This window comes from Phyllostomus discolor, chromosome 8 (genome assembly GCF_004126475.2).
Source record: "Phyllostomus discolor isolate MPI-MPIP mPhyDis1 chromosome 8, mPhyDis1.pri.v3, whole genome shotgun sequence".
Taxonomy (NCBI): domain Eukaryota; kingdom Metazoa; phylum Chordata; class Mammalia; order Chiroptera; family Phyllostomidae; genus Phyllostomus; species Phyllostomus discolor.
Window position 1 is genome coordinate 39,201,634 of NC_040910.2, and position 16,281 is coordinate 39,217,914.

At 55.0% G+C, this 16,281-nt stretch overlaps 2 protein-coding genes across 11 annotated transcripts in view; one reads left to right on the top strand and one right to left on the bottom strand.

Moving 5' to 3' along the window:
* PIP5K1C (phosphatidylinositol-4-phosphate 5-kinase type 1 gamma) overlaps positions 1 to 11,884 on the bottom strand; it is a 56,614-nt gene extending 44,730 nt beyond the window's left edge. For 2 of the 9 annotated variants that reach the window (XM_036034315.1, XM_036034314.1), the window contains exon 1: positions 11,479 to 11,861. In XM_036034315.1, coding sequence (XP_035890208.1) covers positions 11,479 to 11,830 — 352 coding nt within the window. In that variant the 5' untranslated portion in view covers positions 11,831 to 11,861. Of the gene's footprint in view, positions 1 to 7,556; positions 7,823 to 11,478 lie in introns of those variants that run through there. The other 7 variants (XR_004904986.1, XR_004904985.1, XM_036034312.1 and 4 more) reach the window with 7 other exon arrangements.
* The window catches only part of TJP3 (tight junction protein 3), a 29,094-nt gene continuing 23,563 nt past the window's right edge, over positions 10,751 to 16,281 (top strand). The window contains exon 1 of one of the 2 annotated variants that reach the window (XM_036034309.1): positions 10,751 to 11,003. The gene's annotated coding sequence lies outside the window, so the exon portion shown is untranslated. Of the gene's footprint in view, positions 11,004 to 11,240; positions 11,314 to 16,281 lie in introns of those variants that run through there. The other variant, XM_036034310.1, reaches the window with a different exon arrangement.

Genomic DNA, 16,281 nt, shown 5'->3' on the forward strand with positions numbered 1-16,281 from the left:
GGGGTCTGTAAGTGCAGACCTGAGACGGCCAGGAACAGGCCCCCCAGAACTCGCCCAAGCAAGGATAACAAGAAGACAGCCTCCGTGGCGGCCCTGACTCCCTGGGGTGATGCTCCAACTCCCAGCTCTGACGAAGGACAGACACTGCCGGGGTGTGCTGTCCCATCCCTGTGTGACCTGGGGGCAAGTGACTCCACCTCAGGCTTGTCTTTGCTCCTTTTGCTGGAATACATCTTTAATAAAACAAAGTTGACACAGAAAAGGAAAAACTGTAGGAAGAGCTTTCGCTCCTATCCAGGAGACAATCCAAATCGCAACTACACCGAGATGTCGTTTTGCACCCACAGGCCGGGTGAAGGTCGGAGAAGAGGACCAGCAGGCACAGGCACCACCCACTGCCGGGGGACTCGGGCCGCTCCATCCACCTCCGGGTTAGTCCCATTTTTTACTTCCCGTATTTGATGATGCTCTGGCATCTCGGGGCCTGTGAACCTGGGGGGCTGTCCCGTCCTGGCACTGGCCAAGTCGGAGATCACAATTAGCTCCCAGTGAGTGCACCTCCGATGTATAAACCAAGCAACCCCCACACACGCCCACCTCCTTATCTAAGTCACACACACAAACCCCCACCCCCTCCCCCAGTCACCCGAGGGCCAAGTATTGGCGCCCCCATCAGACAAAGCAACTGGCCAACTGTGAGCCTGCTCAGTGTACCTCCCCTGCCTTGTCCACTGTCTCCTAACAACCCCCCCAAAAGGCCCATGCCTTCCCCTCCCCCCTCTGCCTCCTGGCGCTCACCCATGTGCCCTGCATGCCCGCCCCCCAACTGTGAGTGACACACCCTTCCCCAGCGGTAGTCATCTCCTGATCTGCGGGCCTCCCCACACCTGACTAAGGCGCATCCCAGGTGCATCTGAACACAGGTGGCACCTTCCAAATGGCACACGCATGGAGGGAGCCTTCATGCCGGCAGTTCTGCCTCCGGGAATTCAGCCAACAGAGACGAACCTGCAGGTGACACTCTGCAGTATGATGAGAGCGTGAGACTGACCACCACAAATGTCATCATCTGTCCAGCACCCTCAGAATGTATTATCCAAGCCGGGCTCCCCTGAGCCTGACCGGGGGCCCTATCAAGTAACACCACTGAAACCGCAGCCATGGCCTAGGGTTTGCATGTGCACCTCTGCCACTTCAGGGTGACAGCAGGCCCATCACCTGCGTCTCTGGGTGATTACAACGAGCCCACTTTCCTACTGACCTGCCAGGGACACTGGGCATTAAGTGAGAAACGAGCCTCGAAGACAGTCCACTGAGTTGCAGGGATGTCTGTCACACAGTGGGTCCTAAGCCACCCTGAGAGAGGCCCAGGGCCCCCGACAGAGATGTGGCCCAGTCACACCGCCAAATGGGCTCGCACCAAGCCCCAAGCCAGAGGCCAAGGGGCCCTGGGGGCAGACTCCAGGCTGACTGAGCTTCCCTGCATGGCCACCCAGACGCCCTAACACATGGAGGTGTACAGTGCTGCCCTGGGCTGCCCAGCCTAAGTCATGTGCCTTTGCTCCCCACTTCCTGAGCATCCGCCATAGGCTGGGCCCCATCCTGAGCATTTCCTGGTAACTGACGCATCTGATCCTCAAGTGAACCAGAAAGGAAGACGTGTCTGTGATCCTGCTTTGCAAATGAGGAAACTGAGGCACAGAACAGCTGAGCAACTTCCTCCCGTGGCTGCAGGGACCCATTTCTTGGCTCTCCTTCTGTGTCCCTGCTCTCCTCCATCTACTCCTGCCCCCTCCGCCCCCGCACCGGCTCACACAGTGCCATCTCCAAAACACTCCACGCGCTTCCAGCTAAGACGGCTCCCGGTAGGGGGCACATAAGGACACGTGTGAGAAACAGCACGAAGCCCAAACCCCTAAACCTTCAACAGCGACCCCATGTCCCCCCCATCCAGGATAAAGACCGTTACACATATGCGTGATGCATGGGCAAGAGAAAGGGGGACAATTGTGACAAAATGTTAGGGTTCCTTTCTTCAATCAAAGACAGATCAGTTCCAAAAACATTTCCTTTCCACTGGTTCGGGCACCTGGGGCCACCCAAGTGGCCCCACTCCCTCCGGTGCAGGCTGGTGGGCGGGAAGCGGCACAGGGCCACACAGGGCTCCCCGGCTAATCCCTGTGGCCACTAATCTCCTGCACAGGGCAGCCCGCAGCTCGGGCTGTGAGTCCAGCTGGCAGCGAGGGAAAATCCCCAGCGGGGTCTCAACCTGCCTTGTCACATGCCTTGTCACATGAGACTCGGTCACAGTGGCAGGATTTAGGAACATAAGGCCTGGGGGCCCAGGATCCCCCTGGAGCCTGGCCCTCCCCCTCTGTGAATACCCAGCTCATGCAGGTGTCATTTAAAGTGTGCCACCAAAGCCTGCGGGCCTCACCTATTTCTGTCCCCCTAAATCCTCTGGACCCCACTGCCCTCATCTTCAGAGGAAACACCAAGGTGGAAAGTGGGGACCTCACATGCTCAGGGGAACGCCGTCCCAGGTCAAGGCAGCCCCCCCCCCAGGCCAAGCCCCAGGCCACCCTGCCCAGTCCACAAGGCCCCACGGGGCAGAACCCCCTCACCACTCCTCCCGCATCAGTGCAAGCTCAGCCCCCGAACCTGCTCCTTCCTGGGCCCTCCCCGCTGCCACCAATTCCAGGGCGCACAGACCAAAACCCTCCTGGGTTCCTCCTCTCCCTCACCTCCCTCCACCCCCATGCCCCACCCCACCCCACCCCCACAGCCCCTCTCCCACCAAGCAGCCAGAGCACGCTCTGCAAACCTGACTCCGTGTCCCCTGCCCCGCTCCAACCCACCAGCACCACCGACTGAACTCAGAACAAAACTGGGGCAGAGCCAGGCCTCCAGGGCCCCATGTTGCTGGCCCTGCCCGTCTCGACCTCTGCCCCACACTGACTTAGCTTCTGAGCTCAGAGAAATCACACCCATTCTGGCCTCAGAGCCTTTGCATGTCCCCTCTGCCTGAAAGCTCCACCCTCAGCTGCTGTCTCTCACTCCAGTCGCCCCATCTCCTGCCCACCGACAGCAGGCCCCAGAATCCGCATGGCCACAGGCTTCACTCCCCTCTGCACACCCGCCCCTGCCCAACACGGTGTTACTCAGGGGCCAGCAAACATTTTCCGTAAAGGACCAGAGAGTGAACATTTTCCACACTGTGGCTATAAGGTCTGTCCTGAGACTCAGCTTTGCCACTGCAGCGTGACAGCAGCATGGACACTGTGTGAGTGAATGGGCGTGGCCGTGTGCCAATAAAACTTCAGTGACACAAACCAGCGGTGGACAGGATTTGTCCCGAGGGCCACAGACCACAGCCCCTGGTCTTATCTGTGTGCCCCACCCCAGCCCCACCAATCTGAGAGGCCAGAGGGCAGCGAGGGAATCCCCTGGTCAGGGATGTGACTGCCCTAGGCACCTAGAACCCCCCATGGCCCATGGCAGGCACTCGATGAATGTCCAGTACGCACTGGGGAAGGACCATGAGGCAGCTGCACGTGCTCACGTGCCCTGGGCCCCACGGCACACCCCAGCTTGTGCCAGGCTCCGCAAGCAGCAGTTTATGGCATGCAGCCCCTTTGCCTTGTGTGTGGACCCAGGGAGGGAAAGCCCCAGCACTCACGTGGACCTGGCTACACGCCAGGAACCCTTCCAAGGGCTCTGCACCTCCATTCGCTCAGTCCAGCCCCACGAGGAAGGCACAATCATCAAGTCCACTTCACAGACAGAGACACTGAGGCGGAGTGTCCCGGGTTGGTAAAGATGGTCCAGCCCCCAAGGCCTCTTCACAGGACAGACCGGCGCTGCTAGTCCATGTGCCTTAGGTCACATTCCTAGAAAGTGGCCAGGGCAAGACTCACACTAGGAGCTTCCTGTCCCCTAAGACCACAACTCACTCTCAGTGAGGGGATGAGCGGTGTTGCAACCCCTGGCTACCATTCGCCCACAGCTACAGAGGCGGTGTTGCCCACCCCACCCCAGGCATGCTGGCCCTCACTGTTCTTCAAGCACACCAGGCCTTTGCTTGGACCGTGCTGTCGTCCTACTCCTCTCCCAGGCCTCCCTCAAACATCCTTATGCAGGAGGAGGTATTTCAGCAAAAACTTGAAAGAGCTAAGGAAGCAAATGACACAGATATGAAGGACAAGTGTTCCAGGCAGCAGGCACAGCTCATGCAAAGGCCCTGGGGCAGGACTCGGGTGTGCTGGAGAAACGGTGAGCCCTGTGTGGCTGGAGCAGAGCGAGCGAGGGGGAGAGAAGGAGGAGGTGAGGGCAGGAAGGGGATGGCAGCATGTCATGGAGGACCATCTGAACCGCAGGCAGCTTGCGCTTTTACCCGGAGGAAGCTGGGAGTCCTGGAGGTTGTGGGCAGAGAAGGGATGGGATCTGACTCACTTTTTAATGGGAGCCTTCTGAAGAGAGCTGCCGGGAGCGTGTGAAGCGACCGGGACCAGGCCAGCAATGGATGATGGGGCCGGGCCAGGTGGAGGCAGAGGAGGGGGAGGAGTGGGTAGATGCCGGGTGCATTTTGAAGGCAGAGCAGACAGAACTGGCTACCAGATTAGATGTGGGAGGGTTTGGGAGGCCCGGGAAGAAGCTGACTGTTCTGAGATACCATGGGAACAAAAGGACAGGGGGGAAATGGCTCTCAAACAGCAGACCACAGCTCAGCCCCAAAGCCCACAGCTGGCCCCATGAACATGTCCAAGCCCCCAGGAACGAGGCGCCCACACAACCCCCAAAAGCCAATGAAGAATCCCATCAGGCCTTCTCCGGACCAGGGCTCAGGAGCCCAGGTGTTTAAAGTAACCAGATTCTAAACACCAATGAGATACTCGTTTCACCTCCCATCAGATTGGCCAAAACGACCGAGCTGATAACACCTGGAGCTGGCAATGCCATGAGAAGACAGACAGTCTCTTTCGGCCCCTGCCGTACCTGCCTGGGAGCCGTTGGGTGTCATTTTTCAATCTGCTGGCCCCGACCCAGCCACTCCAAGGTGGGACTCCAACTTGCAGGGACTGAAGCACCCACATTCAAAGACGAGTCATTTACCGCCTGTAACAGCAGAAGGCAACTCCAGAAACAGCCTGAATGTCCCTCAGCAGGAGGCTGGTGAATCAGCTGTGGCTGGTGCCTAGGGCAGCTGTCGCTGACGTTCATCAAGCACTCTCACCCCATGTCACAGATGGGGACACTGAGGGCTCAGAGAGGCCCAGGCATTTGCTCCTCAGGGGAACCCAGGAAGTATGACTCTGGGGTTCCCACCCTCTGAGCCACAATGCAGTATTCTCTCTCTCTGAAAAATTAATTGATACCAGCATAGGGGAAAAAAATCCAGACTATTATCGATTAAAAGCAAGTAAGTTACAAAATAACAGGTATAGTGCAGTGGTTCTCCCCCAGGGTGACTATCTCCAGGGGACACTAAGCCATATCTGGGACACTGTATTTGTCACAACTGGGAGAAGAAACTCCTGGCATTGAGTGGGTCGGGACCAGGGATGCTGCTCAACACCCTCCAGCCCCCAGTGCAGCTCCTTAAAACAAAAACTTTTCTGGCCGAAAAAGTCAATAGTGCTGAAAAGAGAGACCCGGGTGCAGCGTGAGCCATCCCGGCGAAGGACATGCAGACCCATTCATGTGTTTATGCATTCGTACTGCAGTAGGGAGTGCGGACGGCATTACCCAACCGTCACAGAACTTATGTCAAGAGAAGTGGGTTTGGAGGGGGAGAGGCAGCTCTTTAAGGAGAGTAAAATAAGTAATTTGCTGGGGAAGGCAGGTTTCTGTGGGTTTCAGTGACAGGCAGGGAGGGCCAGTTAATATCTTCAAGGCCCATGCTCAGACCCAGCGAGAGCCAGGAGCTGGGACTCTGTCTGTCCCCAGGGGGTTCACCCGGCCCTTGATAAGACAAATGGTTTGCTCTGCAGCCTTCCAGTGGCCACGTAGTCTGCGGCTAGTTTGTCTCTAACCAGCCAGGCCAGAGGGCCGGTGACGGAGGTTACGGGCTGAGAAAGAACCTGGCTGGGCCCTCAACCACGTGAGGAGCTAGTCTGGCAAAGGCACCAGCTGAAAGAAGGCGAGGCGACTGGATGGTCGGAAGGAAACAGGTCATCTACCAGACGGTTCCAAATGGCAGTGGGAAAGGAAGCAGTGGGAGTCTTCCGAAGCACAGGATCATATCCTCCCTCTCTCTCTCCCCACTTCTCCCAACTCTCAGGCAGCAGAGCATCTCCCTGACTGCCAAGAAAGCTTCTGGAGGCCTGGGGGAGAAGGGGGATGGATGCCCATGTGGGTGTCTACAGGACTCCACCCACGAGGGCTACTTGGGAGGAGCACAGGGTTCTTTAGATCAGCAAACTTCCTATTTGGAAAGCTTGTGACCTCAACTGTTGAGGAACCGCAGTGGCTCTGTACTCCACCCCAGGGAGAGGCACGCCTGGAGCTGGTGGGTCTAGGTGAGGCTGGCTTGCCACCATGCCTGCTCTGCTGGAGGGCAAGAAAGGCAGGCCAAGACGAGGGGCACCAAGAAGCAATGGACCTACATGGCTCCAGCAGACCCCTGTGTGCAGGGAGAAGGATCAGAAGGGCCTACTCTTCCCAGGTCTGCTTAAAAAGCCCCGACATGGAAGGTGCCTTGAGATGTCATGCCCTTAGCCCCCTCCTGAGAGAGGAAGGCAAACTAAAGCTCAGATAGGGAAGAAAAGGACGGTGCCCCAGAAACTGGGTCTAGTGACTTCCACAAAGAGAGATGAGATAGTCAGGAGGCTGACCCAGATGGCCACAAAGACCCTCCCTCCTCCACCCCACTTGCCCCTGGCCTTCCCAGCCAATAAGATGTGCCTATAGGGGTGACAGTTTGTGAAGAGAAAGGGGTGAGGCCAAGAAGCTGATACCAGCAAGGTGTGTGGCCCAGAGAATGTGTCCAAGCAAGAGGGCACATTTGAAACAATGTCACCCCCTGTCATGCCCCACCTTGGAGACACGGCCCCCTCAATGGAACAGGGGTACTTCACCATTCCACACTCTCAGAGCAACCCAGCCACACCAAGGCTGAGCGATGTCGTCCCCGAACGCCCTCGGCAGGAGGCGGAACACTCACCCACCACGCGTCCTAAATGGGGGGGAGGGGTCTTCCCCGCACGCTTTCAAAGCAGGATGCTCCACCCACAGACTCTCAGAATGGGGCCCTGCACCCACTCCCACCCCTAGCCCGGCGCCCCCCCACCAAGAGATCCCCAAAATAGGCGGTGCCACTCCAAGACCCCAGGTGGAGCGTTCCAGCCTCCTTCCCGCCCCTGGCGGCGAGTCCCCCAACCCGGGCGTAGGGTGTTCCATCCCCCCGCGAGCACCCCTGAGTGGAACGTTCCGGTGTCCCTGCAGCGGGTCTCGACTACCCCCCGGCACTTGGACCGGACCACTGGGCCCCAGCAGGGGGGGGGGGCAGGCGGGTCCATTCCCTGAGAACTAAGGGACGCGAGGTCCGGAACCGTTACCTGACGCCGCGCTGCTCTCCGCAGCCCAGGTCACCTCCGAGGTCACGGTCCCCTCCTCGGCGCTCTCCGCCTCGTCCGGCACTTCCAGCTCCATAGCCGCGCGCGCGGACCGATTAGCGAGCGGGCGGCCGGAGGTTACGACCCAAGCAGCGGCCGCCGCCGCTGAACAACAACCGCCGCCGGCTGCAGGGCGGAGGGAAGGAGCCGAGCCCAGGGACCAGGGGGAGGGCCGGGGACGCGGCCAGTCGCTGCGCCACGGCGCACCGCGCCTGCAGCCTATTGGAGCTCGGGGGCGGGGCCTAAGTGCGCCCGCGGGAGTGCCTCGAGCGCCCCCACGCGCCTATGGTGTGGGAGGGCAGCGCCATTCCAGTCAACATTGAATAGTACTAATATTATACATGAATAGAAATACTTACAACTAATACATTACCACTACATTATAAGCAACACAAACTACTGTTAGGTGTTTCATTATAAACAGAATTGTAATATTAAATAAATACTATATAAGTAATATTGATATTTAGTCCTGGCTGGTGTGACTCAGTGGATTGAGGGCCGGCCTGCAAACCAAAGGGTCACTGGTTCCATTCCCAGTCAGGGCACATGCCTGGGTTTTGGGCCAGGTCCCCCGTAGGGGGGCATGTGAGAGGCAACCACACATTGATGTTTCTCTCCCTTTTTCTCCTACCTTCCCCTCTGCCTAAAACTAAATGAATGAAATCTTTAAAAAATAATGTAATATTTATGTACTAATATATGTAATATATAATGTACTAATATTATATATAATGCTATTTATAATGTAATGATAAATATACATAATAATATCATTATTAAATGCTAGTCTCAGAGCTAAAGCCTTTGCATGGGATACCTCCATAAGTTAGGGATCTGTTTTCTTACAACTGATATATTCCCAGTACCTAACACAGAACCTTACACCTAAAAAACAATAAATATTTGATAATATTAATCAAGCAGATGAAAACTATTATCATCCCCAACAGGAGCGCAGAGAATCATGCAAAGAACCATGCTGTGAATCAGTGTTATTTATATGAAGGATAATTGTGTTACTATTGTTATTAAAGTCTACTGGTGAATTTATTAACGGCATGACTGGGCAGTTATTAATTGTGAGGTCATGATTTGGGAAGTAATGAATGCTGCTAATTGTAGTTTTACTCATAACTAACAATCTCCTCTGTGGGGGTGCTGGGCACCCCCATAGTGAAGGACAGAGCTGGGATGTTTTCACGCAGACCTGTCTGGTTCCGGAGACATGGCTCCTCATCGCTGTCTAGGATGCTGGGGAGGCGTCACCCGGGAGTTTGGTAGAGATGCAGAATCTCATGTCCCACCCCAGACCTCCTGCATCAGAAACTCTGAGTGGGGCCCCATCATCTGGGTCTCAGTGAGCACCCTGAGACAATCTGACGCCTGAGAGAGTTTGAGGAGCACCAGTTCAAACAACCAGAGAAGGACTGGGGTTTGGGTCAGTGATAAGGGTCATGAAAATGAAAGAATTTTTTAAAAAATCAATTTCATCATTGATTCTAAACCTCTCCTGGTGGGAAGTCAATATAAAACTGAAAAATCAAGAAGTGGCAACACAGGCATTATTTGGAGACGAGGAAGTGAATGTCAACCTGATTTAGCTTAAAAGAAGTTAAGGGGACAGAGCTTCCAGGAAGGGAGAAATTGGAGGGCGACAATGCCACTTGGCTAATTTTAACAAACCTGAATTAGAACTCGACTGTTTAAACTTCATGTGTGCATAAATTTTTATTTTAAAAAATGAAAATGTAAAACGACAAAGCCAAACCAGTGCCAGAGTGGGGGACAGGAGCGTATAGGCAGAGGATGGGGAGGAGAGGGTGGGGCCTGAGTGGAGCCCCGGCTTCCGATCTCTTGATTCACCCTCCCACGGGCTCCTTTGTTCCCGTTTTACAGGGTGGAAAACTGAGGCTGCCGGGCTGAAGCCGGTTGCCTGGTTTCTGGCGCCCTCTCGTGGCTATAAAGGGTATTACCATCAGCACTAGGTACCAGATAAAAGGGACCCAAGTGTCTTCCATCCCCCTTCCTATATTCCTTTCATTCATTCATTTGTTCATTCATTCATGCCACAAATATTTATTGAGGACCTACTGTGTATTAGACACTGTTCTAGGTCATGGGGATACAAGAATGAGCAAGACAAAATCCCTGACCTCAATAAGATGACATTCTAGAAGAGACAGATAAAAGAGCACAACACAGCAGGTAATTTCAGCTGCTAACGAACACTTTGAAAATGACACAGATGTGTTCAAAAAAGGCAGGCTCAATACCTACATGCATTAAGCACCTATTCCAGCACCACCCAAGAGCACTACAATGCAAGGCAATTTAAATTCAAAATCCAAAACGTTATTTAAAATTTTCCAATAATCACAATTTAAAAAGCAAAATAGAAACAGGTGAGATTACTTTAACAATGTACTTCATGTAACCCAACATGTCCAAAATATTATCATTTCAACCTAGAGTGGAGATTCAAAATAACAAGCTATCTTTTTTGGGTGCTACATTTTGCAACCCCAGCGTATATTTTACACTTAGCCACGTCTCATTTGTTGTAGCTAGAAGGTGCAGACCTACTGTGTGCCCTGTCCTGTTCTACGCGCTTTACGGACATTCACTCATTTACTCAACCCTTTGAACCCTCCCCCTGCCCACCTAGGAAATAGACACTAGTGTTTCCCCCATTTTTTAGATGAGGAAACAGAGGAGACCCAAAGCTACCCAGCTGGGAAATGATTGAAGATTCTCCACATAGGAATCTGGCTGGTCACTCTGTAGCACAGAAACAGAATTTGCTCTCAGATTTGCAGAGTGAGAAGAAACCAGCCCTGCCACAATTTACCCGATGGCACGCCTGGTGGAAGGCACAGCAAAAGGCTTGACAATTCTGGCTGTAAAAGGAGCAGCGGGGAGAGGGGGCTAGCTAGGAGGAACTTCATTTATTTATTCCCTAATTTACTCAACAAACCTTTCTTGAGGACCTGCTTCCATGTGCTGGTCCCACTGTGGATGTCAAGGGCTCAGGGGTGAATGGCATACACAGGGCAGGACCCAGCGTCCCTGGCCTCTGGGTGAGCAGGGGTTAAGGCCAGCTGCTGCCACGTGAGAGCACCTTACGACAGAGCCACACACCCAGCCAGCCTCCCTGCCTCTCTCACACTGCCAGTTCGCCTGTGCTTGTTGCGTGTCGCATGTTGCCGCACTGGTTCCACCTGGCACGGGACCTGCTAGCCTGTTGCTACCACCAGGGAGGAAAAGTTGAGCAAACAGGTGGGGAGGCCAGAGCTCAAACCTCAGGTTCCCTCCCCTCCCCCATGCTAGGCGAGCACCCAGGCCTTGGCTCCTGCTGCCTGCCCAGAGGCAACGCAGCCTCCTATACAGGTAAGTCCCTGCTCTGCCCACCATCCCAAGGCCCTTGCTGGAACCAGAGTCCCCACTGTGGGAACCCAGGATCCCAGATCACCTCCCCCCAGCTCCCCGGAAAGCAGGAAACTGACCCTCCTGTGTGGGCATTTGACATAGTTTCTAAAGGATTATCTGGCTGGCAGTTACAGACTTTGGCAACCAGCCCAGGACGCCAGAGCCAGGACCTAAAAGGGTCATTGTTGGCCCAGGTGGTGCCAGGGGGCTGAAGGGGCACAGGCTGGCCCCTTTGATCCTCCAAACTAAGGATGGGAAGTTGGGCAGGGAGGTGGCAGGTGGGCAACCTGGCATTTGGTCAATGTGGGGGCTCCCTGGAACTTCTGAAGGGGCCCCCGAGTCTTCTGACAACTGCATGGGCTTCCCACCACCGCCCAAACCTGCAGGAGCTGGGGAATCGAGTCAGGGAAGCGAGTCCTGGGGTCGGCTGCCTTACCTTGTTTCCCTCTATTCCTTCTCTGGGTAAAATCTCCGGGCAGTGAAGTGTAGGAGGGGGCGGGGGCGGGGGCGAGCGGAAGGTTGTCACAACAGTCCCCAGAGCGGTCTGTGGGCAAGGAACCAGGATGGTCTCTGGTCGTAGGAAGCCTGGAAATGGAGAAGAGAGGGGTCAGTGGCAAGACGTTTTTCTGGGTCATTTGCTCCCAGAAGCACGGGACAAAAGGAGCTTCCTGGGAGCCAGTGTCTGATTGCACCTCAAGTGTCTTTGTCCGGGACCAAGTGCGTCCCTGGAGGCTGCGGCTGGGAAGGCATGGGCACCAGAGGTGAGGGGCGCTGGGCAGGCCTGGCATTTGGGATCACCCCAGGGCACCGTGGTCACGGAGCTCCCAGGGAGGAGAGAGGCTTGTGATTTGGAGGGTTGGGGGCTGGGGGGAACACATCTCGACTGAGACAGCCTCCAGCCACTTCTCCTGTTTGGACGTCAGTTTTCCACTCTGTAAAGTGGGTGTGTGTGAGACCTCTGCTGTGTAGCAGGGCTGCTGAGATCAGTATATGACAGGACTGGTGGTAGATGCTCAGTCTCTGGGGGTCACAGGGAAAGGTGTCCCACTCAAAATCAGACCTCAAAATGTCGAGTCAACTGCCTTCCTGTTTTACAGATGTCAAACCCTGGCTCAGAGAGAGGCAGCCACTTGCCCAGGGCTGCACAGTAAAGTAGGCCCGTCGGACAGGTAGACATCAAGGGTAGAGAGCAGGGAGGTCTGGGGGCTGCCTGTGCCCCCTGACCAAAGTCCCAGGCTCAGCATCTTGTAAAAGTCCTGCCTCCCTGGTTCAGTGCTCCATGAGGCCCTCTGAGTTCTGGGGAAAGTTCACAGTGGAGAGTGTGGGCTCCTGTTCTTCCTTCTCGGCCTGGCCTGATGCCAGGGGAGCGGTGTTTGCTCAGGGTGGAGCCTGACACCCTTTGGAATGGGCTGAGATTGGTGGGAGATGTGCCTGGGAGGAGGAACTGCCCAGGGCCTGAACCTGCGTTTATGGAGCACCTACTGTGTGCCAGGTGCTGTTCTGGGATTTGGGGATTTAGCAAAGGTCCCTGACCTTGTGGTGGAGGAAGACAGAGAAGAAGCAAGAGACATAATAAGGAAGCAAACTATATTCTAAATTGTATCCTGGGTCAGAGGGCGGTCACTCTCAGGGGAAAAAAGAAGTAAAAGAGGTACAAGTAATAGGCATGAGACAGGAGGGAAGGTATTTTACAGTTTTTTTAATCCTCACCTGAGGACATGTTCATCGATTTTCAGAGAGAGAAGAAAGGCAGGGGTTGGGGGAGAGGGAGAGAAAGAGAAAGGGAAAGAGAGAGGGAGAGAAAGAAAGAGAGGAGGAGAGGGGGGAAAGAGGGGGAGAGAGAGAAGAGGAGAGGGAGCAAGGGAAACGACTACATGGCGCCCCCTGCCATGTAGGGGCTCCGACTGGGATCCAAACCACAACGCTCTGGTGCTCAGGATGACGCTCCAACCTACTGAGCCACCCAGCCAGGGTGTATTTTACAATCTTACAGATTAGGGAGAATTCATTTGAGCAGACTCAAAGGAAGCACTTGGGGCTTTCCAAGCAGAGGGAACATCCTGTGTAAAGGCCCCTGGGGCAGGACCTTGCCTGGAACAGCGAGGGGGAGGCACAGTGGCTGGAGCAGAGTGAGTGACCCAGGGAGGACGTGAGGGCAGCCAGGGCCTTGTGGGCCTCCGGGAGGACCTGGGCTTTTACCCCAAGAGGAGGTGGGAGCCCTGGAGGGCTGAGATCCGAGGAGGGACTGGGCTTGACTCGGGAGTTCACAGGTGTCCTCTGGGGGCCGCAGGGAGGGCAGACTGTGGGAGCAGAGGGCAGGGGCTGCGGGACCAGGGCTGAGTTGACTGGGAGGGTCCAGGTGGGCAATGAGGAGACCAGACCAGGTGGAGGCAGAGGAGAGGGGAGAAGTGGGCAGGTTCTGGAAAGGTTTGGTTGGACCACAGCCCTTGTTGATGTATAAGAAATAGCCTGGGGTCTCAGGGTACTTAGTAAGAAAAGTGGGAGGAATGGTCTGGGGCTCGAAGGCTTTAAGGGGTGAGCAGAACAAGTGGCTGGGAGGCAGGCAGAAATCTGAGCGGGGAGCCTTGGAGGCCAGTATGGAGACTTTTGGTGTTATGGTGTTAAAGAATTTTTTTTCAAAAAGTTAAAACATGACTCTCACACTAACATAAAGCAAAGAGGTGGCCCTGGACGGATAGCTTGTTTGGTTAGAACACCGTCTGATATGCCAAGGTTGAGAGTTCGATCCCCAGTCAGGGCACATACGAGAATCAACCAGTGAATGCATCAGTGAGCAGAACAACACATCAGTGTTTCTCTGTCTCAGCCCCTCTTTCTCTCCCTTCCTCTCTCCTTCTCTCAAAAGTCAATTAAAAAACAAGGTGCTTTATGAGTTTACTTAACTCATTGATTAATGTGGGAACCAGTGAACTTTTACAGCCTATTCAAGGAAAAGTGTAAAGAAACATTCTTGACACAGGGTGTCAAGAATGCTGAAGTGAATTTACAAATAAATCCAAAACTGGTCAATAGTCAGGGCAATAATCTGTGGTCTCCACAGGACAATATTAATTTGCATGTCTGTGGACAAGAACCGGTCTGCAGTACCACTGGCGTCCTACCATTTGCAGGGCTGTGGAGTAGTTCCTAGTGATAGAAACCACAGATGACTTGGGAGGGTGGCCGGGGTCTGGCATTAATCAATTTCCCCATAAACATGCTCTGAACAGATGCCAGGGAGCCATGGAATGTTTTCGAGTTAAAGATGCAGCTCATCCACTGCATGCTTGTGGGTGGGACTGTTTGTTGGATATCTGTTCTCCCCGCTGGTCTGTGAGCTCCACCGCTGCCGTGCCCCTAGTGCCTAGAACAGCGCCGGGTGCGGAGTGGGCCCTCAGTAAATGACTATCATGGGCAGCCACGTAATAGTCTGGACAGTGTAGACAGGCCAGTGCTGTGTACTCCAAGAAGACAGCTTCCCAGGGTGTCAGGTTCAGCCACAGAGCAGATAGAGACCGTCACCGTGGGGGCCAAGGGGGACCTTTAACGGGGGAGGTCTGAGGGGAGCCGCCCGGGGTGGCGGTGTGGAGGCCAGACTGAAAACAGGGACTGTCACAGAGGTGTTAGGGGTCAGGGTCCTTCCCCCAGCGACTGCACAGGACAGTTCTTGCTATAGACAGTTTTGGGGTCTCTTCCTCCAGCCCTGGCGACAAAGTCATTCACCTTTGTATTTTCCCACTGGGGATGTGTCCCCCCTCCTGGTCCGCAGTGGAGAAGGGGACACAGGGAGCGCCCAGGCAAACCTTTCCGTGCACCTGCCACATGCCGGACACATGAACATCTGAACCTTCTTAAGGACACCACTCAAAGTCGGAACCAGGTTCCCATTATACAGATGGGGAAACTGAGGCAGGAATCAGCAGGGCTGGGATTCATGCCAAGCTTAGCAGTCCCCTCTCCTCAGAGCTTCCTTCTAGAGCTTGCACATCCTCCTTGAGCTTCGTCTTGCTGTATACTGTATTTCAAGCTTCCAGAAAGGTCTCCGGGGCCTTCCTCGCTTTCCCTTTCCTCCGACATCGGAGTGCTGTCACTAAGGCACGCCAGGACCCCGTGTCGCCCACCTCTAGGACATTGCTCAATCCCCCCGTGCTGCCGTGGGGAAGTCTGCCATGCCCAGAATCTGCCCTTCCCGAGACTCCAGCGCCCTCCTTCTCTTCCACACTCTCCTCAGACCCACGACCCAGTCCAATCAGGAGGAAAACATCCGAGCAACCCCGCGCGGGCGCTCGCAGGATCTCCGACCCGCTCTCCCCCAGACAGCGAAGGTCGTGGGACTGGGGGATGGAGCTGGAGGACACGTGCTGGCCAAACGCAGTGGGGCACCCTGGCAGGGGTCCGGGGGCGGCAAAGGGACATTAGTAGAATCTGGTTACAGTCTGGAGGTTACGTAATGGTGACGTAGCAATGCTGCTTTCTTAATTTTCACAAGTATACCAACGTCACGTACAATGTCAGTGTTGGGGGAAACCGGGTGAGGAGCATATGGGGACTCTCTGAATTATACCTACACCTTTTCTGTAAATTTAAAATCGTTCCAAAATAAAATGTTTATTTAAAAAAAGAGGCAACATCTTACTGGGCCTCCAGGTTTAGCCTCCATGGTCCCCCAGCTTCCTCTTCCCCCAACTGCAGTCTGTTTTCCCTCCAAGATGCCACCAGAGGGCGCCCACGAGCACCTGAGTCAGGTCCCACCCTGGCCCCCCACGATATATCTTACCGGCAGCAGCAACCAGACAGAGCCTGTGAGCACCAGAGTCCGGTCCCTCCTCTGTCCACAGCCCTCCAGGGCTCCCACCTCCCTGCAGGGCCCACAAGGCCCTGCATGATCTACCCCGGGCCCTCCCTGCCCACACCTCCTCCTCTCCCCTTCGCTGACTCCCCTCTGCTTCAGCCACACAGGCCTCCTCCTCTTGTACCTCCAACGTGTCAGGCATGGTCCTCCTGCCCAGGACCTTTGTGTGCGCCGTTCACTTCATCTACAACACCTTCCCCCAGATCTCCCATGGCTTCTCCCTCACCTCCTTCAGGTCTGTTTCTCTGCCCAGGTTGTTCTCACCTAGGTTCCTCCTGCTAAACCCAGTTCTCATCTCAAAGGCCACCTCCTCAGAGAAGCCTCCCGGCACCCCTAGCCCAGGTCATGTCTCCCTGCCAATGCTCTCAGAAGTCTACGTTGTACTTT